At 43.5% G+C, this 26,215-nt stretch overlaps 1 protein-coding gene across 3 annotated transcripts in view; it reads right to left on the bottom strand.

The window, feature by feature from the left end:
• Positions 1 to 25,680, bottom strand: part of IRF9 (interferon regulatory factor 9) — an 87,140-nt gene extending 61,460 nt beyond the window's left edge. For 2 of the 3 annotated variants that reach the window (XM_069761914.1, XM_069761930.1), the window contains exons 1-3: positions 25,547 to 25,680; positions 14,569 to 14,748; positions 14,270 to 14,450 (exon numbers count right to left, since the gene is read on the bottom strand). In XM_069761914.1, the coding sequence (XP_069618015.1) occupies positions 14,270 to 14,450; positions 14,569 to 14,748 (361 nt within the window). In that variant the 5' untranslated portion in view covers positions 25,547 to 25,680. Of the gene's footprint in view, positions 1 to 14,269; positions 14,451 to 14,568; positions 14,749 to 23,686; positions 23,811 to 25,546 lie in introns of those variants that run through there. The other variant, XM_069761922.1, reaches the window with a different exon arrangement.
• Between the last annotated feature and the right edge of the window lie 535 nt (positions 25,681 to 26,215).

The following is a 26,215-nucleotide window of genomic DNA, read 5'->3' as shown; positions in this document are numbered from 1 at the left end:
ACAGAGGGGGCAGTAAATCTGGACACAGAGGGGGCAGTAAATCTGGACACAGAGGGGGCAGTAAATCTGGACACAGAGGGGGCAGTAAATCTGGACACAGAGGGGGCAGTAAAGCTGGACACGGGGGGGGGGGGCAGAAAGCTGGACAGGGGGGGGGGCGGGGCAGAAAGCTGGACACGGGGGGGGGGCAGAAAGCTGGACACATGGGGGGCAGAAAGCTGGACACATGGGGGGCAGAAAGCTGGACACGGGGCAGAGTGCTGGACAGGGATGGGGCAGAGTGCTGGACAGGGATGGGGCAGAGTGCTGGACAGAGATGGGGCAGAGTGCTGGACAGAGATGGGGCAGAGTGCTGGACAGAGATGGGGCAGAGTGCTGGGCAGAGTGCTGGACAGAGATGGGGCAGAGTGCTGGACAGAGATGGGGCAGAGTGCTGGACAGAGATGGGGCAGAGTGCTGGACAGAGATGGGGCAGAGTGCTGGACAGAGATGGGGCAGAGTGCTGGACAGAGATGGGGCAGAGTGCTGGACAGAGATGGGGCAGAGTGCTGGACAGAGATGGTGCAGGATTGGAAACAGATGGGGCAGGATGGATACGATGGAGACAGATGGGGCAGGATGGGGAGATCATATGGGGTAGAATGGATACTCATGAGGGCAGGATGAGAGAACATATGGCTGGAGCCTGAAATGAGACACACGGTGGCCAGGATGGCGAATATTACCATAGGGGCTAATTAAGGGATATTATTATTGCAGTGATGTATTTATTTTATTTTTTGAGTATACTGTTTTAAATGGGGGGGCGGTCCTGTTACTGTGTAGAGTGATACTATGTTGCCTTCTTCATGTGGTGTAATGTAGAAGTTGGGAAAATTAAGTAATGTGTTCTACAAGCGGAACTCGAGATAACTGTTTTATTTCCTGCAGAGACGAGTCCTGGCTGGATAAAGTGATGGCGGTCTGTGCTGGATGAAAGATGAAGGACTTCACCTAGAGACGTCACTGGTGAGTCAGTGTTACCTATACACTTACACTATACACTGTATACTATATACAGAGGTCCTGTGTACAATGTCACCAGTGATCACTGTATTATCTATACATTATATACAGAGCTCCTGTGTGTAATGTCACCAGTGATCACTGTATTACCTGTACACAGACACTGCTTACTAATTACAGATCTCCTGTGCATAATGGCACTGATGGTGATAGTATTGTGGGTTTTTTTTGTATTACTGATCAGTATTGTAGTATTCAGTCATTGTTGGTAATATGTGGTCTGGTCATGATGTGGAGGTAATATGCGGTCTGGTCATGGTGTAGCGGTATTTGTTTCTTGTATTTTATATTATTCGATCACTGTGGTGGTAATAGGTCATCTGGTCATAGTGCTGTGGTATTTGTTCCTTGTATGTAGTATTATAGGTCATTTTAAAAATTGAAAAATAAATAAAAATATACCTAAATTGTATTGCATATTTTAACAAATATTTAGTAGGTTACAGTAGAGTAGGGCCCGGCCAAAAGTGTCTACCTTGTTGTGGTGGCGGCTTAAAAAATCTTTTGGCCAAAACAAAAGCTGCCTGCTATATGTGTGATCTGGTGATGGGAACTGTTAATGTGTGATAGGTGAGAAGTGGAGATTTTCCAAGAGAGAGTGGTGGGACTGTGGACAGTTCGTGGGGTGGAGCCTGGAGGCGGGGCTGGGGTGGAGCCTGGGCGGAGTTTCAAGGGGGCCCCGAAAATTTTGCCAGTATGGAGCCCCGAAATTTCTAGTGGCAGCCCTGCACAACATGCTAAAACCAATGATGTTGTTGAAAATTGCAACTTGTCCCGCAAAAAACAAGCCCTCACATGGCCATATTGACGGAAAAATAAAAAAGTTATGGCTCTGGGAAGGAGGGGAGCGAAACACGAGAACGCAAAAATGGAAAAGGGCAAGGTCGTGAAGGGGTTAAGGGATAATTATTAACAAATTACAAATAACAAAATTGTAAATTGAACAAGTAGCCAATTCGTATACATTTGATGATGCTAAAAATTAAAATGCCAGATAAAAATTGATAATTAGCTCTAGTTTTTATTTTACAAGTTTTAATAGTGGAGAATTGTAAAGCAGTAAAAGTATGGATGCGAAGACATTTTTTTCATATTCGGTTGGCAATTGAAAGTTGAAAGAGGGTATATTTGTTGGCCCACAGATTAGGGAGCTTGAAATAACAAGCACTTTTCACCTATTGTGTCCCCCCATTTCCTTGTAGATTGTAAGCTTGCGAGCAGGGACCTCACCCCTAATGTCACTGTTTAAATTGTCTTAACTTGTACTGAATTTATTGTTTGTGCATGTCCCCGCTTAATTGTAAAGTGCTGCGGAATATGTTGGCGCTATATAAATAAAAATTATTATTATTATTATTATTATTAATTACGTACTTCAGCCTGTCTAGAAGGCAGCGAGGAATAGTTTTAAAGGGAACCTGTCACCCCCAAAATGGAAGGTGAGCTAAGCCCACCGGCATCAGGGGCTTATCCTGTAGATAAACCCCCGATGTATCCTGAAAGATGAGATAAAGAGGTTAGAATATACTCACCTGGGCGGGCGGGCGGTCCGATCCGATGAGCGTCGCAGTCCGGGGCCTCCCGTCTTCTTACGATGACGTCCTTCTTGTCTTCACGCTGCGGCTCCGGCGCAGGCGTACTTTGTCTGCCCTGTTGAGGGCAGAGCAAAATACTGCAGTGCGCAGGTGCCGGGCCTCTCTGACCTTTCCGGCGCCTGCACACTGCAGTACTTTGTTCAGCCTCAACAGGGCAGACAGAGTACACCTGCGCCGGAGCCGCAGCGTGAAGACAAAAAGAGGACGTCATCGTAAGAAGATGGGAGGCCCCCGGACCGGACCGCGACGCCCATTGGACCGGACCGCAGCGGGACTGCCCCTGGGTGAGTATAATCTAACCTCTTTCAGGATACATCGGGGGCTTATCTACAGCATTCCAGAATGCTGTAGATAAGCCCCTGATGCTGGTGGGCTTAGCTCACCTTCGATTTTGGGGGTGACAGGTTCCCTTTAAAAGCGTTTGTTCAGGATTTTTGGGAAAAAGATAAGATGCTTTTGGATGAGATGCTCATGTGCTACCTCAAGCTAGGGGTACACATTTCTCTGAAGAGTCACTTTATAAATTCCCACCTCGACTTCTTCCCAGAGAACTGTGGAGCCATCAGTGCTTAATACGGTGAGAGATTCAATCAGGACATTGATGCCACTGAGAAAATGCATAAAGGGAAATGGATAGGAGACTACTGGTGGACAATCAAGAGAGACGATCCAGCGGCGGAGCCAGCACGCAATGTGAGCGAACACATGCCTGACATGCTCCATGAAGGGATCCTCTCACAATCCTAAAAAAGCCCACTTACCAGCCTGAGGGATGGATCAAACAGCAGGTACACTCACCCGATCATCTCCGGTATGGTCAGAAAGTTTCCCCTCAGCCCATCACCTGATATAAGGGGAGCGACGTCTACAGGCCCAGAGTGCGAGGCACATGGTGGCGCCGACATGTGTGCGGCAGGAAAAACAAGAAGTGCTGGGGACTGACAGAGAGAAGCTACAGCCAGGCTTGAATGGTTTACTACAGCGGGTGGGGGGGGCCTTACTCATCGGGGCAGTTGGAGTTTGACTTTACTACAATACCCCTTATCTATTACTATAGTCAGAGTGGGTTGTCTAGGAAAATTTATATAATACCATAGAATGTTAGAGTAATGAATGATGTTAGAAAAGGGAAAGCGGTTTTTGACACCATGAACAAATATCAGTCTTCAATAGTAAGTCTTCAGGAGATCTATGCAACAGTACAGAACACACATCTGTTAACTCCCTCCTGGGTAGGTTCAAGTTATGATGCAGTTTTCTCCACTTACTCATGAGGGGTTAGTATTCTGATCCACTGACTATTCCTTTTCAATGCATAGATAAGGAAATGGATAAAGAGGAGTGCTATATATGCTAATTAGGGAAACTATTTAATACCTTCATCCTTATTTTTGAGGTCTATATTCCCCCACCTTATACAGGGACGCTCCTTCAAAATATACTATCATTTGATAAACATCCTGGGTGCCTGTGAGAGATTTTAACAATACAGTACATAATATGCTAGTCATATTCTCTGTGAATACAGCTGGGTCACAGGATGGGAGAACCCCCTTTGGGAAAGTATTGGACGAAGTGGCTCTTCTGGAAAAAGACACCCAAATGATAGTGTATTTTCTTGTTACTCGGCTGTGTACGGCTCTTTGTCTCGCAAAGATGTCATAATAGGTAATATTCCAGCTGCAGGAATACTTGGTAAAATAGAATATTTGCCTCAGGGACTCTCTGATAACTCCCCTCTTTTGGTGAAACTGATCCCTCTTGGCCATGGAAGCTTAATAAAAAAGTCATGGAGGTTTAACCCTTTCTGGTTGAATATCTTGTCGCTTGACAGTTGTATTCCTAAATTATTGAAAGAGTTCCTTGAGGTCAACAAGGGATTGGTCTCACTGCCTATGATTTGGGAAGATGGTATTCCAGTCGAAGTATATAAAAAAGTACAGTAAATTTATTATCCCACCACCCTTAGAGGTTTTTAATGATGCAATACAAAGGGGCAAATTACCACCAATAATGAACGATGCCATTATTGCAGTGATTCCAAAGGAAGTAAATGGTCCATTGCTTCCAGAGTCTTATCGTCCCATTTCATTACCTACAGTGGACATCAAGATCTTGGAAAAATTATTAGCTAACAGACTTAATAAAGTGATAGCATTGATAATTCACCAAGACCAGGTCAGGTTTATGCCAAATATCTCAACGGCAGTTAATATACGCAGATTATTTCTAAGCCTTCAGTTTGCCTCTATGAACCATAAATATAAGACCATAGAATCTCTTGATGCAGCTAAAGCCTTTGACGCCTCGAGTGAGCCTTCTTGTGAAGTCCGCTATCATGTGGGATTTGGGGAGAAATTTATTTCATGGATTAAGCTTCTTTATTCTGCCCCCCAAGCCAGAGTTCAGGTTAATAACTTTAAGTTGGAATCTTTTCCTGTACAGAAAGGCACGACGCAGTGCCGTCCACTCTCTCCCTGCTATTCGCCAACGCTATAGAACTGTTGGCTGCAGCAATCCGTCTTTTCTAAAAAATTCAGGGCTTCCCATATCGGGAAAACCAAGAAAACAATTGCATTGTATGCTGCTGATGTTCTTCTCTTCCTAGATAATTGGACGGCATCATTAGGGGAAACTATGACCATTACTATCAATTATGGCACACTATTGGGCCTTTCTATCAACTGGGGAAATTCGGCGCTTAGGACAGTGGGAACAGAACCCCCAAATAAGATGATAGCTGAGGGACAACTTAAGATGGTTCGTTCATTTAAATATTTGGGCATTGTAGTAAGTGAAGATATTACAGAGTACGAATCTCTAAATACTGACCCCATCCTAATTAAATTTCAGACTAAAACAACGACATCCTGTAAATTACCTTTGTCAGTGATAGGGAGAGCCGATTTAATCACAATGGTTCTTATGCCACAGCTGACTTACCTACTGCACAATGCACCAATATGGCCTCCCTTGCAATTTTTTTACAAAGTTAGGTTCACACAGCGTTACAGCAGCCCGTTCAACACATACGTTAAACGGGCTGCTGTAACGCAAGTGCCGACTTTGGCACATCGCTAGCGCAGATAGAGCATCTGCTAGCTCTATCTGCGCTAGCAGTGACAGACCCGGAAACTCTGCAGCCCGCGTCTCAGGGTCCGTCACTCAATGACGGCACATGGCTAGCGCACGCCCATTGTGGGCGTGCGCTAGCGATGCGTCCGACATTGGAGTCAATGGCGGTGCTAGCGGACTACGTTACAGCGCATTATGCCGCGGTGTAACGTAGTCCGTCTAACGGACGCCAGGAACGCAATGTGAACCCAAAAGTATTTTCAGGGACTTGATTTTGAAAAAGAATACTCCAAGAGTAAGACTTGAGACCCTGCACAGACCTAGGTCTGGCGATTCTGAAGCTCCTAATGTACTTTCTTTCTTCACAATTGCAGCATCTAAAGGGGTAGGGTAACCAGGAACTTCCATCCTCCTTCGCCAGAATGATCAGATACATGCTGGGGGTAAGAAACTTGGTGGAAGCCTTAGAGGGAGGAGGGTTTCAGAACTATAATCCCTAGGGTATAATTATTAGGGGAATTCACAAAATATGGTCTAAAACTTAAACGATGGGTATGGTGGCATACTCCCAATATGACTAACCAAATTAATTACTGTTTTGGTATAAATTACATTACCACATGCCAAACAATTTACCAGTTGGTGCAGTAGATTATAAGAAAACCAACAGACTCAGCATTCATGATCTGCATGTTTTTGAGTCTGTGTATTAGAATAATTACCATATATACTCGAGTATAAGCCGATCCGAGTATAAGCCGAGACCCTTAATTTTGCCACAAAAAAATGGGAAAACTTAATGACTCGAGTATACGCCTAGGGTGGGAAATGCAGCAGCTACTGGTAAATTTCAAAAATAAAAATAGATACCAATAAAAGTAAAATTAATTGAGACATCAGTAGTTTAAGTGTTTTTGAATATCCATATTGAATCAGGAGCCCCATATAATGCTCCATACAGTTCATCATGGGCCCTGTTGTGAATTCCGCTCTTGGGCTCCCTCCGGTGGTTGTAAGTGGCACTTTTGTGAGTTCTGCTCTTGGGCTCCCTCTTGTGGTTTCTAGTGGTATGGCTGCTCCTTGGAGTTAGCTGTCATCAGCTGCCTCCACTTATCTTCTCTTCTGCTCGGCTATTTAGGCCTGGCTCTGTCTTCAGCCAGTGCCACTTGTAAATGGTTCCTGGTTGGATTCACGTCTCTTTGGAGTTCCCTGTTATCCTGACCAGTTCAGCTAAGCTAAGTTTTTGCTTGCTCTTTTCTGTCCATAGATTGTGGACTTATCCATTCTGTGCTTTCTATGTTTGTCCAGCTTATCAGTGTGTATTAATTCTGTCTTGCTGGAAGCTCTAGGAGGCAGATTTGCCCTCCACACCTTTAGTCAGGTGTGGAGTTTTTTTTGTAAACTCTGCGTGGATTTTTGTAGTGTTTTATACTGACCGCACAGTATTCCATCCTGTCCTATCTATTTAGCTAGACTGGCCTCCTGTGCTCATCCTGGTTTCATTCTGTGTATGTCTTTTTCCCTCTCCACTCACAGTCATTATTTGTGGGGGGCTAATCTATCCTTTGGGGATTTTCTCTGAGGCAAGATAGTTTTCCTGCTTCTTTCTTTAGGGGTAGTTAGCTCTTAGGCTGTGACGAGATGCCTAGGGAGAGTTAGGAGCATTCCACGGCTACTTCTAGTGTTGTGTTGAGCTTAGGGACTGCGGTCAGCACAGTTACCACTTCCTTCAGAGCTCGTTCCATGTTGCTCCTAGACCACCGTATCATAACAGGGCCCCATAAGATGCTCCATACAAAATAAGACACATATAATGCTCCATAAAGTTCATGATGGGCTCCATAAAATGCTACATAATGCTGCACAAAGGTTAATGATGGCCTCATAAGATGCTCCATATTAAAATATGCCCCATATAATGCCGCACAAAGGTTAATAATGGCCCATAAGATGCTCTATAGAATAATATGCCCCATAAAGGTTGATGGCCCCATAAGATGATCCATAGAATAATATGCCCCATAAAGGTTGATGGCCCCATAAGATGCTCCATAGAATAATATGCCCCATAAAGGTTGATTGGCCCCATAAGATGCTCCATAGAACAATATGCCCCATAAAGGTTGATGGCCCCATAAGATGCTCCATAGAACAATATGCCCCATAGGCTGCTGCAATTAAAAAAAAAATTACATACTCACCTCTCGTTGCTGGGCACCAGGTGCCGGAGTCGCCGCTGGCTCAGGCTCCCAGCACTTGCGATATTCACCGCTCTAACCACGTCATCGCGTCCTCTGACCTGAACGTCACAGCCAGAGGACGCGGAAAACAGAGCCCGGCAGTGGAACGGGGACAGGTGAATATCGCATGGCTCACCCTCCCCCGTTATACTCACCCTCCTGGCGTGGTCTGCACGTCCCTGCTTCTCCGATAGTCTCTGGTGCACGCCGGCAGCTTGTTCCTGTGTTCAGCAGTCACATGGTACCGCTCATTAAAGAAATGAATATGCGCTCCACCTATGGGAGTGGATTCGCGTCCATATTCATTACTTTAATGAGCGGTACCACGTGACCGCTGAACACAGGAAGAGCTGCGGGTGCCGGAGACCATCGGAGTAGCAGGGACCGCGCCGGGAGCAGGTGAGTATGATGTGACAGCCGCCACTCCTGCCACTCCCCCTCTGACCCTCTGGGACAATGACTCGAGTATAAGCCAAGAGGGGCACGTTCAGCCTAAAAAAATGGGCTGAAAATAGGTGGGAATCAGGTGTTCCTTATTTAAGGGTGAAGCCAGGACATGTTGTAAATGCATTTCTCCTTGAAAGCCTGAAAAATATGAGTCGTTCGAGACATTGTTCAGAAGAACAACATAATATGATTAAAAAGTTGATTGTAGAGGGTAAAACTTATAAAAAAGTGCAGACAATGGATAGGCTCTTCAGCTAACATTATCTCAAATGCTTTTAAATGAAAAACCAAACCAGAGAGACGTGGAAGAAAACGGAAGACTACCATTCAAATGGATGGAAGAATATCCAGAATGGCAAAGGCTCAGCCAATGATCAGCTCCAGGATGATCAAAGACAGTCTCAAGTTACCTGTGAGGGCTGTGACAGTTAGAAGACGCCTGTGTGAAGCTAATCTCTTTGCAGGTATTTCTTGCTAAAGGTACCGTCACACTCAGCAACTTTCCAACGATCACGACCAGTGATACGACCTGGCCGTGATCGTTGGAAAGTCCTTGTGTGGTCGCTGGAGAGCTGTCACACAGACAGCTCTCCAGCGACCAATGATGCCGACGCCCCCGGGTAACCAGGATAAACATCGGGTTACTAAGCGCAGGGCCGCGCTTAGTAACCCGATGTTTACCCTGGTTACCATTGTAAATATAAAAAAAAAAAAACCACATACTCACATTCCGGTGCCTGTCACGTCCCTGGCGTCCGCTTCCCTGCACTCCTCCTGCATCCTGTGTAAGCGCCGGCCGTAAAGCAGATCGGTGACGTCACCGCTGTGCTCTGCTTTACGGCCGGGGACGTGACAGGCACCGGAATGTCAGTATGTGTTTTTTTTTTTTTACAATGGTAACCAGGGTAAAAATCAGGTTACTAAGCGCGGCCCTGCGCTTAGTAACCCGATATTTACCCTGGTTACCAGTGAAGACATCACTGGATCGGCGTCACACACGCCAATTCAGCGATGTCAGCGGGTGATCCAGCGACGAAATAAAGTTCTGGCCTTCTAGCTCCGACCAGCGATGTCACAGCAGGATCCAGATCGCTGCTGCGTGTCAAACACAACGATATCGCTATCCAGGACGCTGCAACGTCACGGAGTGCTATCGTTATCGTTGTAATGTTGTTCAGTGTGAAGGTACCTTAAGTCCCACTGTTATAAAAAAAAAAAAAAAGACATGTACTGAAGGAATACAATTTGCCAAAGAACACATCAACTGGCCTAAAGAGAAATGGAGAAACATTTTGTGGACTGATGAAAGTAAAATTGTTCTTTTGGGGCCCAGGTGCCGCAGACAGTTTGTCAGTCGACCACCAAACTGTGCATTCAAGCCACAGTACACTCTGAAGACAGTGAAGCATGGTGGTGCAAGCATCATGATATGGGCATGTTTCTCTTACTATGGTGCCAGACCTATTTACCGCATACCAGGGATCATGGACCAGTTTCAATATGTTAAAATAGTTGAAGAGGTCATATTGCCTTATGCTGAAGAGTTCATGCCCTTGAAATGGGTGTTTCAACAAAACGACAACCCTAAAGACAACAGTAAACGGGCAAAATCTTGGTTCCAGTCCAAAAAAATTGAGGTTATGGAGTGACCAGCCCAATCCCCAGACCTTAATCCAATAGAACACACGTGGGGGGCGACATAAAAAAATGCCATTTCTGAGGCAAAGCCAACAAATGCCAAAAATGTTTGGGATGTAGTCCAAGCATCCTGGGCTGGCATTAACAGTTGACAGGTGCCAGACGTTTGTTGACTCTATGCAACATAGATGTGAAGCAGTTCTAAAAAACTGAGTATACAATTAAATATTAGGTTTGTGATTCACAGAAATGCTAAATCCACGGAAAAAAAAGTACATATTGTGAGTTTGTAAAGGCAAAAACACTTTACAATGTTCTCAATGCATGGAAATATAAACGAGTATAAAGATTTTGTGATTAAATCATGTTTTTGAACACACTGCTATTAGTTTGAACAATACTGTATATGGAACAAATCTAATTACCCAGAATTTGACAAATTAGAAGGTTTTGGGCACAGACTCGGAAAAGGGCTCTCCCGGATTACACAACTAAAGATAATCAGTTTAAGGTTTTTCAGGAATTTCAGAAAGAGTTAGGCATTCCAAGTTAAAGATTTTACCAATATTTGCAATGATGACATGCCTACACACTGCAAAATAGACCATCTCCATTCATTCAAAGGACACTGCATTTTTATAGAGCGGGGTCGGGGAGAACTCAACAAGAGGTATTATCCCGCTTAAGTATAAGTGCATGATGAATCAAGTCCTTATAAAAAAGGAGTTGGAATCTTAAAACCAAATAGAAACCAGATGTAGGCCCTATTAGTGAGGGCATGAGGCAAGATCATTTACAGTCAGTCCGCATGGTATCAATGAGTGAAATTCACTGACTTTCACAATACTACTTGATTCCTAGAGTATACAACACCCCCTTGCAGTTACACACCTTTGGTTATAAAACAGATTCAAAATGCTATAGATGCGGGGCTCCTGATGCATACCTATGCCATGTAATGTAGACCTGCCCTAAACTTAAGTCATCTTTTTCTCTGAAGAAGCAATTTGCATATTAAATTTCGAAGAGGAGCATTGCACAGCAAATAAGCCTCCTTACCTTGACAAGCCAGAGCTGGTATGTCACTATCCACAAGGAGAAACCTTACTCCTTTGACCTCAGTCCAGAGCCTCTCACGTAGCCAAATCAGTTCTCATGCTTCGCACTGACGAGGGCCAACAGCCCAAAACACCATGTCGGCAAATTGAGATACTGATTTGGCTTATATCCCAAGTCATACTGCAAGACTCGTTAAAGGATTGATTGTGACTTGTAGGATCGCTACTTCCAACAGGTGGCGCTATAGAATTCAAGTCCTCTTTTTCTCTGAAGAGGCAATTTGCATATGGAATTCTGGATAGCAATTATGGACTTTAGATCTACGGTGTTTGAGAGTGAAGTTCCATAAGATCCGATTGTCTGCCGACTGGGTTATGTAAATGGTTTGCCAATTGAGGAGGCCCACCCAAACATCTATTCTTTGTCTGTTGTAGCAAGCTTGAAAACTACCGTATATACTAGAGTATAAGCCAACCCGAGTATAAGCCGAGACCCCTATTTTGCCACAAAAAACTGGGAAAACTTATTGACTCGAGTATAAGCCTAGGGTGGGAAATGCAGCAGCTACTGGTAAATTTCAAAAATAAAAATGGATACCAATAAAAGTAACATTAATTGAGACATCAGTAGGTTAAGTGTTTTTGAATATCTATATTGAATCAGGAGCCCCATATAATGCTCCATGATGGACCCCATAAGATGCTCAATACAAAATACGCCCCATATAATGCTCCACAAAGTTCATGATGGGCCCCATAAGATGCTCCATATTAAAATATGCCCCATATAATGCACAAAAAGTTAATGATGGCCCTTTAAGATGCTTTATAGAATATTATGCCCCATCTAATGCTGCACAAAGGTTGATGGCCCCATAAGATGCTCCATAGATTATGCCCCATACAATCCTGCATAAAGGTTGATTATGACCCCATAAGATGCTCCATACATTATGCCCCATATGCTGTTGCTGCTGCGATGAAGAAAAAAAAAAAAATGACATACTCACCTTTCGTCGCTCAGGCTCCCGGCACTTGCGATATTCACCTGTCCCCGTTCCACCGCCGTGCGCCGCACTGTCTTCCGGCTCTCTCACTGTTCAGGCAGTGGGCGGCGCGCACTAACAACGTCATCGCGCCCTCTGACCTGAACGTCACAGCCAGAGGACAGGGAAGATGGAGCCCGGCGGTGGAACGGGGGACAGGTGAATATCGTATGGCTCACCCTCCCCCGTTATACTCACCCTCCCGGAGCGGTCTCTGCTTCTCCGTCGTCCCGGGCCAGCAGCTTTTTCCTGTGTTGAGCGGTCACAGGGTACTGCTCATTAAATTAATGAATATGCGGCTCCACCCGTATGGGAGTGGAGTCGCATCCATATTCATTACTTTAATGAGTGGTACCATGTGACCGCTGAACACCGGAAGAGCTGCTGGCGCCCAGAGAACCAGGGACATGCAGAGATGCGCTGGGAACAGGTGAGTATAATGGACAGCTGCCGCTCCCCCTCCCCCTCTGACCCCCGGGACAATGACTCAAGTATAAGCCAAGAGAAGCACTTTCAGCCTAAAAAAATGGGCTGAAAATCTCAGCTTATACTTGAGTATATACGGTAGTTGTTTTTCAATGGAAAGACGCCACCCCCCTAACACAAGAATACATTCCTAAAGTTAACTGTGTGCTTCATCTTGAGTAATTTGTGTTCCAGAAAGGAGGAACTCCTCTTAAATTTGAAACATTGTGGGCTCCATGGCTGGATTTTCCAGACATAGCCCCTTTAACACTGAAAGGCAGAGAATGCTGATGAACGCACTTACTAGGTAGGGACATCTCAGATTCATACATCAATATATGATCAGGTGCCTTGGGTAGCATTTCCCAAGGATGACTATGGGAATAAATCACAGTAGCCAGGAAAGTCAGAGTTGGAATATAATAACTAAGTTATAGCAAAGGGATACAATGAGACATCTAGGGTGTGCTTGACTATGACAGAATTCTGGAAGAATTGTATTACTTGCCCAGAGGGGGGAAACAAATGAACAAAAAAGTTGTGTATAAAAGTATTTTATTTTACATCGTGAACATACATTTTTTGGGGAGAGTGAGGTAGGGAGAAAAGGATTGGACCAGGACTACCTTATTACAGGAAACAATGGACATGCAAACACTTCTTTGAAGAAACCTGGAATAACCAATTGAATTACTTTTTTCTTGAATCTGAGAGTTGGATGGGAATAGCTGGGATAGAGTGGGATTGATAGTGAAAGTCTGTTTTGAAAATGTTTAATAAAAATCTGATTCAAACAAAGAGAGACGCTCCAGAGCTACACTACAAACTGCAGGCCAAAAGAAAGCGCCCTACTTGAAATAGCAATAAATCTAGTTATTTACTAGTTATGTACTTTGGCCCATGTAATAATGGTTTGTCATAATAATTCCCAGTAAATGCATGGAAGGTTTTTGTAAAATTCACCTTGTAACCATGAATTGTGTATTTCATTAATTTCAATGCCCCATATCTATTTTAAATACTAATAAGGTAGTGATATGGTAATCTTCTGTTCCCTTATATTCATGCAACCTGTTAATAACCTCATTTGAATGCATTTACAAAGAATTCATGAAATTTTTTTGAACAGTATTAGAATAAAAAAAGCTTGACACTTTTTTTCATGTGTAGCATAAGTTACCTATACTACGCTTGGATATAATGCAAAATCTACTGTAATTTACATCTACCCTATGGCCACAATCCATCAAAGCTTTGTAAAAATCTAAAAATATTAGCGCAACACAAAGCTACACAAAAATTGTGTGACTTCTGATGTTTTCACACCCGATTCTGCTAAAGTGGATGGAGCTGGGCGTGACGAGGCATTGCGGGGTGTGGCGAACGCCACTTATCAAATTCATAACACCACGATTCATTAAAGTTCCATACGCCACTCTCTGACTGTAAGATTTGTGGCGAGGTGCATGGCACCACAGGCCTTCCCGGGTTCTTTATGAGGTGTGAACCTCTTGAGGAATCAAGTGCCTCACATGCCACCCTGCCCCTGCATGCGCCGCTTGTGATGAATCGGGGCCTACATGTCCAGCAATGTAAACATGAGATTGCATCATCTACTTAGCTATGATTGAGGCCCTCACCTTGCTCTTCAGGAGGAACGATTCGATACACCTTGTATGGCTCAGATATATCCAAATGTGACCTTTCACGAAGTTCTTGGAATTCTGGGCTCTTGTTTAGAGCACAGCGAAGTCTTGTTTTCCATGCTGCCGCATCAACTTTTTCTCCACTTTTGTATTTTTTCTTGTACATAGCCCATGCCTAATTACATAAAGAAACAACAACAAAAAAACAGAATTCATTAACTAAGCCAAAAACAATAAATTCAATGGAATTTGAGTGAAAAAAATACATTTTATAGGTGGATAAAATAAGGCACCTTAAAGATGGCAGCATCTTCATCCTGACGAAAGTCTTGTTTGCCTGCATGTTTCCATGGGATTCGGAAGCATGTTTTCTGTACATCATCCCATGTAAGCCCAGAGTACCTTCCACTTTCAATCTGTTCCACCAGCCATGGCTTCAACTTTCTTGTGGCCCGGGCATGACCAGCAGCCATCTACAAATAAATATAGATTATTAATCATAGTAGTAAGACTGCATGAGATTGTAAAAATCTACACAAATTGAGCTCTGACTTTCACACTCTAATCTTCATAAATTCTCTGCTATAACTGTTCAATTTCATTATATAAAACATTACAGAAACTTCTCCTCTTCGATCCATTATCAGAGCCTCTCAACCAGTGACAGCCGTTTTTATGCTTTATACTACTGAGTGGTAAACACTCCAAAACACGTGTTTGCAAATGGAGTTTATGGATTAGCTTCTTACCCTGAGTCATGTGGCAAGACCTATTTAACCCCTTAGCGACCGTCGATACGCCTTTTAACGGCGGCCGCTAAGGGTACTTAAACCACAGCGCCATTAATTAACGGCGCTGTGGAAAAAGTGAATAGCGCCCCCCAGAGTCGGATTTGGGTTAGGGTTGGGGCTAGGGTTGGGGCTAAATTTAGGGTTAGGCTTGGGGCTAAATTTAGGGTTAGGGTTGGCGCTAAATTTAGGGTTAGGCTTCTTTCACACTTACGTCGGTACAGGACCGTCACAATGCATCGGCCCGACATACCGATGCACGTTGTGAAAATTGTGCACAACGTGGGCAGCGGATGTAGTTTTTCAACGCATCCGCTGCCCAATCTATGTCCTGGGGAGGAGGGGGCAGAGATACGGCCACGCATGCGCGGTCAGACATGGCGGATGCGACGTACAAAAAAACGTTACATTGAACGTTTTTTTGTGCTGACGGTCCGCCAAAACACTGATCCAGTGCACGACGGACACAAAGTGTGGCCATCCGTCACGATCCCTCGGCATTACAAGTCTATGGGCAAAAAACGCATCCTGCGGGTACATTTGCAGGATCCGTTTCTTGTCCAAAACGACGGATTGCGACGGATGCCAAACGACGCAAGTGTGAAAGTAGCCTTAGGGCTAGGGTTAGGGTTAGGGCTAGGGTTGGGGCTAAAGTTAGGGTTAGAGTTGGGATTAGAGTTAAGGTTTGGATTAGGGTTAGGGTTGGCATTAGGGTTACGCTTGGGATTAGGGTTAGGTTTGGGATTAGGGTTAAGGTTAGGGTTGGGATTAGGGGTGCATTGGGATTAGGGTTAGGTTTGAGGTTAGGGTTGAGATTAGGATTAGGGGTGTGTTGGATTTAGGGTTTTGATTAGGGTTATGGTTAGGGTTGACATTAGGGTTGTTTTGGGGTAAGGGTTGTGATTATCGTTAGGGATAGTGATTAGGATTATGGATCGGGTTGGGATTAGGGTTAGGGGTGTGTTGGGGTTAGGGTTGGAGCTAGAATTGGGGGGTTTCCACTGTTTAGGTACATCAGGGGGTCTCCAAACACGACAGCCAATTTTGCGCTCAAAAAGTCAAATGGTGCTCCCTCCCTTCTGAGCTCTGCCGTGCGCCCAAACAGTGGGTTACCCCCACATATGGGGCATCAGCGTACTCGGCATAAATTGGACAACAACTTCTGGGGTCCAATTTCTCCTGTTACCCTTGTGAAAATAAAAACTTGGGGGCTACAAAATCTTTTTTGTGGCAAAAAAAAAATATTTTTTATTTTTATGACTCTGCATTATAAACTTCTGTGAAGCACTTGGGCATTCAAAGTTCTCACCACACATCTATATAAGTTCATTGGGGGTCTAGTTTCCAAAATGGGGTTACTTGTGGGGGGTTACTACTGTTTAGGTACATCAGGGGCTCTGCAATCGCAACATAACGCCCACAAACCATTCTATCAAAGTCTGCATTCCAAAACGGCGCTCCTTCCCTTCCGAGCTCTGCCGTGCGCCCAAATAGTGGTTTACCCCCACATATGGCGAATCAGCGTACTCAGGATAAATTGGACAACAACTATTGCATTCCAATTTCTCCTGTTACCCTTGTGAAAATAAAAAACTTGGGGGCTACAATATCTTTTTTGTGGAAAAAAAAATATTTTTTATTTTCACGACTCTGCATTCTAAACTTCTGTGAAGCACTTGGGCATTCAAAGTTCTCACCACACATCTAGATAAGTTCCTTAAGGGGTCTAGTTTCCAAAATGGTGTCACTTGTGGGGGGTTTCCACTGTTTAGGCACATCAGGGGCTCTCCAAACGCGACATGGCGTCCAATCTCAATTCCAGCCAATTTTACATTGAAAAAGTAAAACGGCACTCCTTCTCTTCCAAGCTCTGCGGTGCGCCCAAACAGTGGTTTACCCCCACATATTGGGTATCGACGTACTCAGGAGAAATTGCACAACAACTTTTGTGGTCTAATTTCTCCTGTTACCCTTGTGAAAATAAAAAATTTTGGGCAAAAAGATCATTTTTGTAGAAAAAATGCGATTTTTTATTTTCACGGCTCTACGTTATAAACTTCTGTGAAGCACTTGGGGGGTCAAAGTGCTCACCACACATCTAGATAAGTTCCTTAAGGGGTCTAGTTTCCAAAATGGTGTCACTTGTGGGGAGTTTCCACTGTTTAGGTACATCAGGGGCTCTCTAAACGTGACATGGCGTCCGATCTCAATTCCTGCTAATTCTGCATTGAAAAAGTCAAATGGCGCTCCTTCACTTCCAAGTTCTGCGGTGCGCCCAAACAGTGGTTTACCCCCACATATGGGGTATTGGCGTATTCAGGAGAAATTGCATAACAAAATTTATGGTTACATTTCTGTTTTTACACATGTGAAAATAAAAAAAAAATGGTTCTGAATTAAGATGTTTGCAAAAAAAAAAGTTAAATGTACATTTTTCCTTCCACATTGTTTCAGTTCCTGTGAAGCACGTAAAGGGTTAATAAACTTCTTGAATGTGGTTTTGAGAACCTTGAGGGTATGTGCACACGTCAGGTTTTTTTCCTGACAAAATCCGGAGAATTCTGGCAGAAAATCGCGTTTTTTTCCCGCGCGGATTTTTCGCGGTTTTTTTTGCGGATTTTTTGCGGAATTTTTGCGTTTTGTTTTTTTTTTTTTTCCTGAAAGTCATTTTGGCTAAGAAATCCGCAAAAAATCCGCAAAAAGAATGAGCATGTCCATTTTTTTTGCGGAATGCGTTTTTTTTGCGGTAAAAAACGCATCCATCTGAACAAAAAATCCAGAATGCATTCTAAATGATAGGATGCATATTTTTAGCGTTTTTGATGCGGAATTATAGCGTTTTTATAGCGAAATTCCGCAAAAAAAACGCTAAAAATCCGGACGTGTTAACATACCCTGAGGGGTGTAGTTTTTAGAATGGTGTCACACTTTGTTATTTTCTATCATATAGACCCATCAAAATGACTTCAAATGTGATGTGGTCCCTAAAAAAAATGGTGTTGTAAAAATGAGAAATTGCTGGTCAACTTTTAACCCTTATAACTCCCTAACAAAAAAAAATTTTGTTTCCAAAATTATGCTGATGTAAAGTAGACATGTGGGAAATGTTATATATTAACTATTTTTCGTGACATATCTCTCTCATTTAAGGGCATAAAAATACAAAGTTTGAAAATTGCAAAATTTTAAAAATTTGCCATATTTCTGTTTTTTTCATAAATAATCGCAAGTAATATCGAAGAAATGTTACCACTAACATGAAGTACAATATGTCACGAAAAAACAATCTCAGAATCAGCGGGATCCGTTAAAGTGTTCCAGAGTAACCTCATAAAGTGACAGTGGTCAGAATTGTAAAAATTGGCTCGGTCATTAAGTACCAAATTGGCTCTGTCACTAAGGGGTTAAAGGAAGCCCATCACGTAAAAAAGCTAACCTGTGGATATTGTTCTGAACCCATTCCTCATTAGTACATGTATGTCGTGGAAGGACTTCCCGACCGATGCAGTACATATACGTGATGGCCATCTCCAGCGCACAGGGGGCTGTGAGTCATCGATCGCCACCGGGTGACAGCTCATACTGGCAGCTGACACCCGGCTCTCAGTGTAAGGCGCGTTGCCAGCACCACTTCCGGCAATTTAACCCCCTAAATGTTGCATTCGGCGAGATCGCAGCATTTAGAGAGCAGCTAGAGGGAAGAAAGCCCTTCTGCCCTCTGGGTCACCAGGCGCAAGGAAGTTAGTTAGATCATGTGCAGTGTATAATCTACGGTAACGAACTTGTGTTTCCTTGGCTGATTGCTATACCTTATAGCCTATGCTACTCTACCATCGCTATACCTTATAACTGCGATCAGACTGCAGAAAGTGAAAGTTCCATAGTGGGACTAAGTAAAAAGAAAAAAAAAGTTGTAAAAGACGACTGGTTGCCATTGAAGGAAAAACATGAATCCGCGCGGCCAAGTACAGAGATATCCTGGAGAGACCTGAAAATGGCTGTCCACCAACGTTCACCATCCAACCTGACAGAACTGGAGAGGATCTGCATGGAAGAATGGCAGATGATCCCCAAATCCAGGGGAGAAAAACTTGTTGCATCATTCCCTGGAAGTCTCATGGCTGTACTAGCTCAAAAGGGTGATACTCAATACTGAGCAAAGGGTCTGAATACTTATGACCATGTAATATTTCAGTTTTTCTTTTTTAATAAATTTTCAAAAGTTTCTACATTTCTGTTTTTTTCCAATTTACCAAATGGCTGCAATAGAACAAAGAGTAAAAAATTTAAAGGGGTCTGAATACTTTCCCCACACACGTACACATATTTGGTATTGCCGCATCCGGAATGACCTGACCTAAACTGTTTCACTAGTTAACCCCTTTAGTGAACACTGTATTGAAAAAATAAATAATTAAAAACAAGGCAAAAAACAATGCTTTATTAGAATACTGCTGAACAAAAAGTGGAATAAAACATGATAAAAAAGACAACTGTAAATAAATATGGCATCACTAAAACCGTCATCTTGTCCCGCAAAAATCAAGCTGCCATACACCTCCATCAGCCGAGAAATAAGAGTTATAGATCTCAGAATAATGCGATGCAAAAATAATTATTTTTTTCTATAAAATAGTTTTATTGTGTAAAAGCGCCAAAATGAAATAAAAAACCTGATATAAATGAGGTATCGATGTAATTGTACTGATCCGAAGAATAAAACTGCCTTATCAATATAATACACGGAAGAGCAAAAAAAAAAATTCTTGAATTGTTGGTTTTTGTTTTCTGCCTCCCAAAAATCGGAATAGAAAGCGATCAAAAAAATGTCATGAGCCCGAAAATGGTACCAATAAAAACATCAACTTGTCCCACAAAAAAATAAGCCATCCCATGACTTTGTTAGCAGAAATATGGAAAAATTATAGCTCTAAAAATATGGTGAAGCAAAAAACTAGTTTTTGAAAACAAAAAAGGGTCTTTTAGTGTGTGACAGGAATCATACATAAATACCCGATATAAATCTAGTATCGCTGTAATCGCACCAATTCGAAGAATAAAGTCATCTAATCACTTATACAGCACGAGAAACAGTGTAAAAAAAAGAAATAAAACCAATTTGTCACCTGTTGTTAATTTTTTCTTTCCGCTTACCAAAGATCACAGTAAGTCTCGGCTCACATTCATCCTGCGCTCTGCGGTGAGTGCTTACACCGGAGTTTCCGTGTAAATCTCTGAAAAACGTGATTCGGAAGAAACCTCCTGCAGAAGATTTTCTATAATGAGGCAGCTGGACACACTGTGGACTCTGTCTGGCCAGTGATCCGGCAGTGTCCGTTTTTTTATTAGGAATACATAAAAGTGCCATTGGACACAGTTTTCTACACCTCCAAAAAAAAGGACAATGCTGAACAGAGGCCAGACGGAGTCCAGAGTAACTCTGCTGCTTAATTAAAGTGAGTAGCTCCCTTCGAGGATGTCATCTAACTTGCGTCACTTGAAAATTTAAAGGGAAACCCCGATGTAAGTGCTCAGCGTAGAGTACCGGATAAATGTGATCCAAATTGTTATGTAAAATGTTCCAAATAAAATCTTCAACTCAAACCACAAAAAAGCAAGTCCCCACTCAGGTCCGTCATCTGTTAACGGAAATACAGGGGGTTTCCACGTTACTGGTAGCACAAAGGTTCTGGAAACAAGAAATGGATACTCGCCCCCCAAAAGAAATTCAGCAAATTCTGAGCTCTCAAATCCAAATGCCCCCTCCGTTCTGAGCCCCAGTGTGTCCAATCCACATTTAGCATCCACGTTTGTGATTTCTGCAGCGATGAGAGCCTGCCTAATTTACAGGTGCATAAGCTGGGAACAATGTGCGGGCACTACAACGGCAGTTTGTGATTTTCACTCAGCAACATCCACTGCTACTTATTTCTGGAAAACTCCCATGGAGTCAAAATCATCATGATACCTATAGATAAATCCTAAAGGGGTATCATTTCCAAAATGGGGTCACTTGAGGGGGGATTCTGCTCCTCTAGCACTTAGGAGCTCTGTATATGGAGTCTGCTAACCATTATAGAAAATTCTGCGCTCCAGGATGCCTCCTTTATAACAGTACTGTTTAGCCATAAAGTGAGACTCAGGAGGGATGGAGGGCTATTTGCCAAAACACTCATTTTCTTATCTCTGCCGTGAGTCTAAATAGTATTTTACCCCCACATATGTGATATCTGAGTATTCAGGAGAAATTGCACAACAAATTACACTCCTTCCCTTCCAAGCCCTGCAGTGCGCCTAAACAGTAGTTTTCTCCTACATATGAGCTATCAGTGTATTCGGGAGAATTTGCACAAAATATTGCACAGTGTAAATTCTCCTGTAGCCCTTATACAATGCAAAATTTGGGACTAAAAACATTTTTGTGGGGAAAATGTGATTTTTTTTTATTATCATGGTCCAATGTTACAAACTTGTGTGAAGCACCTGGGGTTTCAAGGTGCTCACCACAAATCAAGGCAAGTTCCCTGAGGGATCTAGTTTCCAAAATGGTGTCACTTATGTGGAGTTTCCACTTTTCTGACACATCAGGGGCTTTCCAAACGCACATAGCGGCCGCTAATTATTCCAGCCAATTTTACATTCAAAAAGTAAAATGGTGCTCCTTCCCTTCCGATCCCCGCCATGTGCCCAAAAGAGTGGTTTTCTTCTACATAAGGTATCGGCATGCTCAGGAGAAATTGCAAAAATTTTGGGCTCCATTTTTTCCTATAACCCTTGTAAAAATAAAAATATTTGGCTCTAAAGTAAAATTTTTGAGACAAAAAGTTAAATTTTCATTTTTTTTCCTTTCACATTTCAAAAATTTCTATGAAGCACCTGAAGGGTTAATAAACTTCTTGAATGTGGTTTTGAGCAAGTTAAGGAATGCAGTTTTTAGAATGGTGTCACTTTTGGGTATTTTCTGTCATATAGGCTCCTCAAAGTAACTTCAAATGTGAGGTGGTCCCTAAAAAATAATTTTGTGTTGTAAAAATTAGAAATCGCTGGTCAACTTTTAACTCTTCTAACTTCCTAACAAAAAATGTGTCAAAAAATGTGCTGCTGTAAAGCTGACATGTGGGAAATGTTATTTATTAACTATTTTGTGTGACATATCTCTCTGGTTTAAGAGCATAACAATTCAAAGATTGAAAATTGCAAAATTTTCAAAATTGGCCAAATTTCCGTTTTTTTCACAAATAAACACAACTCATATTGAGTAAATTTTATCACTGTCATGAAGTGCAATATGTCACCAGAAAACAGTTCTCAGAATCACCAGGATCTGTTGAAGCGTTCCAGAGTTATAACCTCATAAAGTGACAGTGGTCAGAATTGTAAAATTTGGCCCGGTCATGAAAGTGAAAACTGTTTCGGGAGTGATGGGGTTAACCTCCCTGGCACCTGCACTTAGAGCCCTGCTGACCGGAGGAAATTCACTTTATTCCTGCAGGTAGCATTTGGGTTTCAGTCACAGTGGCGGTGCGGGTTCATTAATTGCTCTCTCTATAGAGAATGGCGGCTGTAACTGCACGCATGTCACTCACTGACAGTGGCTCAGCATTGGGGTAGGTGCACACGATCATGAATTGGCAGCATTTTGTAAGCAGCCCCAAAGCGCTGCCGGCTATTGAACGCAGGTCAACCACATGTGATCACTGAACCGTGCGGATTCACAGCGTCTAAGGCTGGTTTCACATTTGCGTTTAAAAACGCAGCGTTTTAAACGCAAACGCATTTGGTGAAAAAACGCGTTTAAATGCATGTGTTTTTGCATGTTTTAACACAAACGCAGCGTTTTGACACGTTTACATGCATTTTTTCCTGCGTTTGCGTTTTTGAAACGCATGATGAGGTGTGACAGCTGCCAATCATCAAAATCAACTAGAAAACCCACTATAAAACAGAAATACCTAGGGTTAGGATCCCTAGTAACCCTAGGGATCCTAACTCTAACCCAAACTCTAACCCTAACACAAACCCTAACTCTAGGGATGCAAAGAAACACAGATTAGGAAGGCACTAGGGTGGCTAAGTATCAGACATTGGACCCGTAGAAGCGCGCAAGCGTGAAACGGCCGTCGTCCCTCACCTCCTTCCCGCACCCGATCTGTTACCAGCCGACTCTCTGCCTCATGTTCGTTCATTCATTTTCTGAATAAAGGACATCACTATCTAGCAACATCTGGGTGAGTGCCACCTTCATTCTTTATGTGGATCTAACCCTAGGGATCCTAACCCAAACTCTAACCCTAAGCCAAACGCTAACCCTAACCCAAACCCTAGGGATCCTAACCCTAAGACCCCCCCCCACCCCGTGAATGAAACCTGAATGCTACTAGGAAGAATAATTTCCTCCTAGCAGTGGGGGTCTTAGTGCAATTAACCTACAGATTAACCCCATGTCTGCAGGTTATTAGTGTTTTTTCACATGACAGCTTCCCTTTAAGGGGTAAATATTGACTTTTCGGATTTCTGCTTCCAATAGGTGGCACTAGAGTTCCAGTCCACTTCCTCTCTGAAGGCCGTCTGCATACAGGTTACTAAACATACAATTTTTTTAATTACCTAATGTAAAGCTTACCTGTTATTTATTTTCTCTGATGACGACCGTTTGATTGCTGACTGTTCTTTCTATATAGTGACTGCATCATAGTAAATCACGGGATATGGGGGTCCGGAGGTAGTTTGAAACCCACCTCCTATTACCTACTCCTTTAACTCTTAAACTACTGTCCCTGTCCCGGAGAATATTTTGAGTTGCATACAAGTCATTGTACTCAGGACTGGGACTAATTTTCAGCCCTGGCATTTGAAATCACACAGGCACATATTGTCCCCATTCCCAAGCACCAGATGGGATATATTACCAATATTACCCTGAAAGGAGGAAAGCAAGATTTACTACCAGACAAATATCTCTAATGATTCCCGTGGCTGTTGGGGTGTCGGCGTCAGCGACTTTGTGTTCCGTCACAACTCTTAACAGTATGGGTATCTTGAGAACACCGATTCTGTTAAAGGGAACCTGTCACCCCGAAAATCGCGGGTGAGGTAATCCCACCGGCATCAGGGGCTTATCTGCAGCATTCTATAATGCTGTAGATAAGCCCCCGATGTTACCTGAAAAAGGAGAAAAAGACGTTAGATTATACTCACCCAGGGGCGGTCCCGCTGCTGGTCTGGTCAGATGGGCGTCTCCGGTCCGCTGCGTCGCCTCCCATCTTCTTTCCATGACGTCCTCTTCTGATCTTCAGCCACGGCTCCGGCGCAGGCGTACTTTGCTCTGCCCTGTTGAGGGCAGAGGATAGTACAGCAGTGCGCAGGCGCCGGAAAGGTCAGAGGCTCGGCGCCTGCGCACTGCAGTACTTTGTCTGCCCTCAACAGGGCAGAGCAAAGTACGCCTGCGCCGGAGCCGTGGCCGAAGATCAGAAGAGGACGTCATGGAAAGAAGATAGGAGGCGCCGCAGCGGACCGGAGACGCCCATCTGACCAGACCAGCAGCGGGACCGCCCCTGGGTGAGTATAATCTAACGTCTTTTTCTCCTTTTTCAGGTAACATCGGGGGCTTATCTACAGCATTATAGAATGCTGCAGATAAGCCCCTGATGCCGGTGGGATTACCTCACCCCCGATTTTCGGGGTGACAGGTTCCCTTTAACAATATCAACAAGGCAGCTCATGACCAGACAGGCCCTTCTGGCATTTGCCAGAATTGCCAGTCCGGCCCTGATTGTACTCCTGTAGACTGTAGCCATCACCTGCACATTGCTCTTGTGGACTGCACTATCACTGGACAGTCGGCATTGCACCCCAGCCTGCTGCGTCCCACCCCCGAGCGGTAATGTTCAGCTCTGCCAGACCACATTGGCTATTGAGTAGAAGTCCAAGCCCACCGCAAACTTACCAGGAAGCCAGTGCACGGAAGGTTACTCCACAAGGATACAATATATACACTACAAGCAACATCTCTAGTGAGAAAAGGAATATCAGGTCTAATAAGCCTCAATGAGACCACCAGGGTCCTGGAGAGCCACAGAAAAAAATAAATAATAATAATATAGTTAGAGAACCATTGATTCCACACAAGCATTCAACTTTCCGCAATACAATTTATAGCAAAGCTATTAACTTCACTGACAATTATCAAACAATTTTCATCATAATTATTTTAGGATATTTACAATTCCTACATATATTATAAAGTTCTCCATGCCACTGACCTTCTAGCAGATGTTACAGGCTTTAGCACTGCTGAGCACTAATAACATGTTGTTTATGAAGGATACATTGTGGAATGGATACATAGTCTGCAGGGGATAGAGCCTGATAGCTCCCCTCCCCCACTCTAGCTATATTAGTAAACAACCCAAGCAATGCAGACTGCTCCAGGGTCTGCCTGGAGAAATCAAAGCCCCGGAACCATAAAGCACAATCCACCTACCTTACACCTCCGTCATTTGTGGTATTTTCTCTGCTAGAATCAGTTTTGTTTTTCTCAGTTTCTTTTCTTGTGTCTGTGATCACTGCCGCCCCCAGTTTCGCTTCCTCCTTTTCCCAGAAATCATGTGACCTGCAGAGAGCACAGCACAAGCCTGTCACTAGCAGTGCGTCCAGCAGGCGGCGGTGTTGGTGGCTTTTACATTGTATTACTCCCAGGTTCTGTATGACTTGGCATATTACCAATGGACCGTCATTTTAACCCTTGATGCAGAGGCGTAGCTAGGGGTTCAGCTCAGGGGTGGCACTGTAATTGTGTGTATAAGAACCTCAGCCAATGATCGTCCTGTAACTAAAAAAAAATCTCCACAAAGACAAACACTGATATTACCGCCATATTGTGACCATACAGTGGTAGATACCAGTCCAACAGAACATAGATCACTGCACAGTTACAGATGGTGACTTACCGCTGACGTTCTTTCTGATGGAGTCGTCACTTTTCCTGTCTTTTCCATCTGGCCCAGACCGACATGACAACTTCTTCCAGCAACGACTCGGCTGCAGAGAATACAACAAAGACACATTTCACTTCTCATATTCCAGCCAACACCATCTATTCCCAACCTGAACAAACTCCTCATCCTGCTGATACCCCAAATACTGAGCCGCT

The sequence above is a fragment of the Ranitomeya imitator genome, chromosome 1, assembly GCF_032444005.1.
Source record: "Ranitomeya imitator isolate aRanImi1 chromosome 1, aRanImi1.pri, whole genome shotgun sequence".
NCBI classification, from domain to species: domain Eukaryota; kingdom Metazoa; phylum Chordata; class Amphibia; order Anura; family Dendrobatidae; genus Ranitomeya; species Ranitomeya imitator.
Note: the sequence above shows the minus strand (reverse complement) of the source record. Positions and strands in the feature narration are given on the sequence as shown.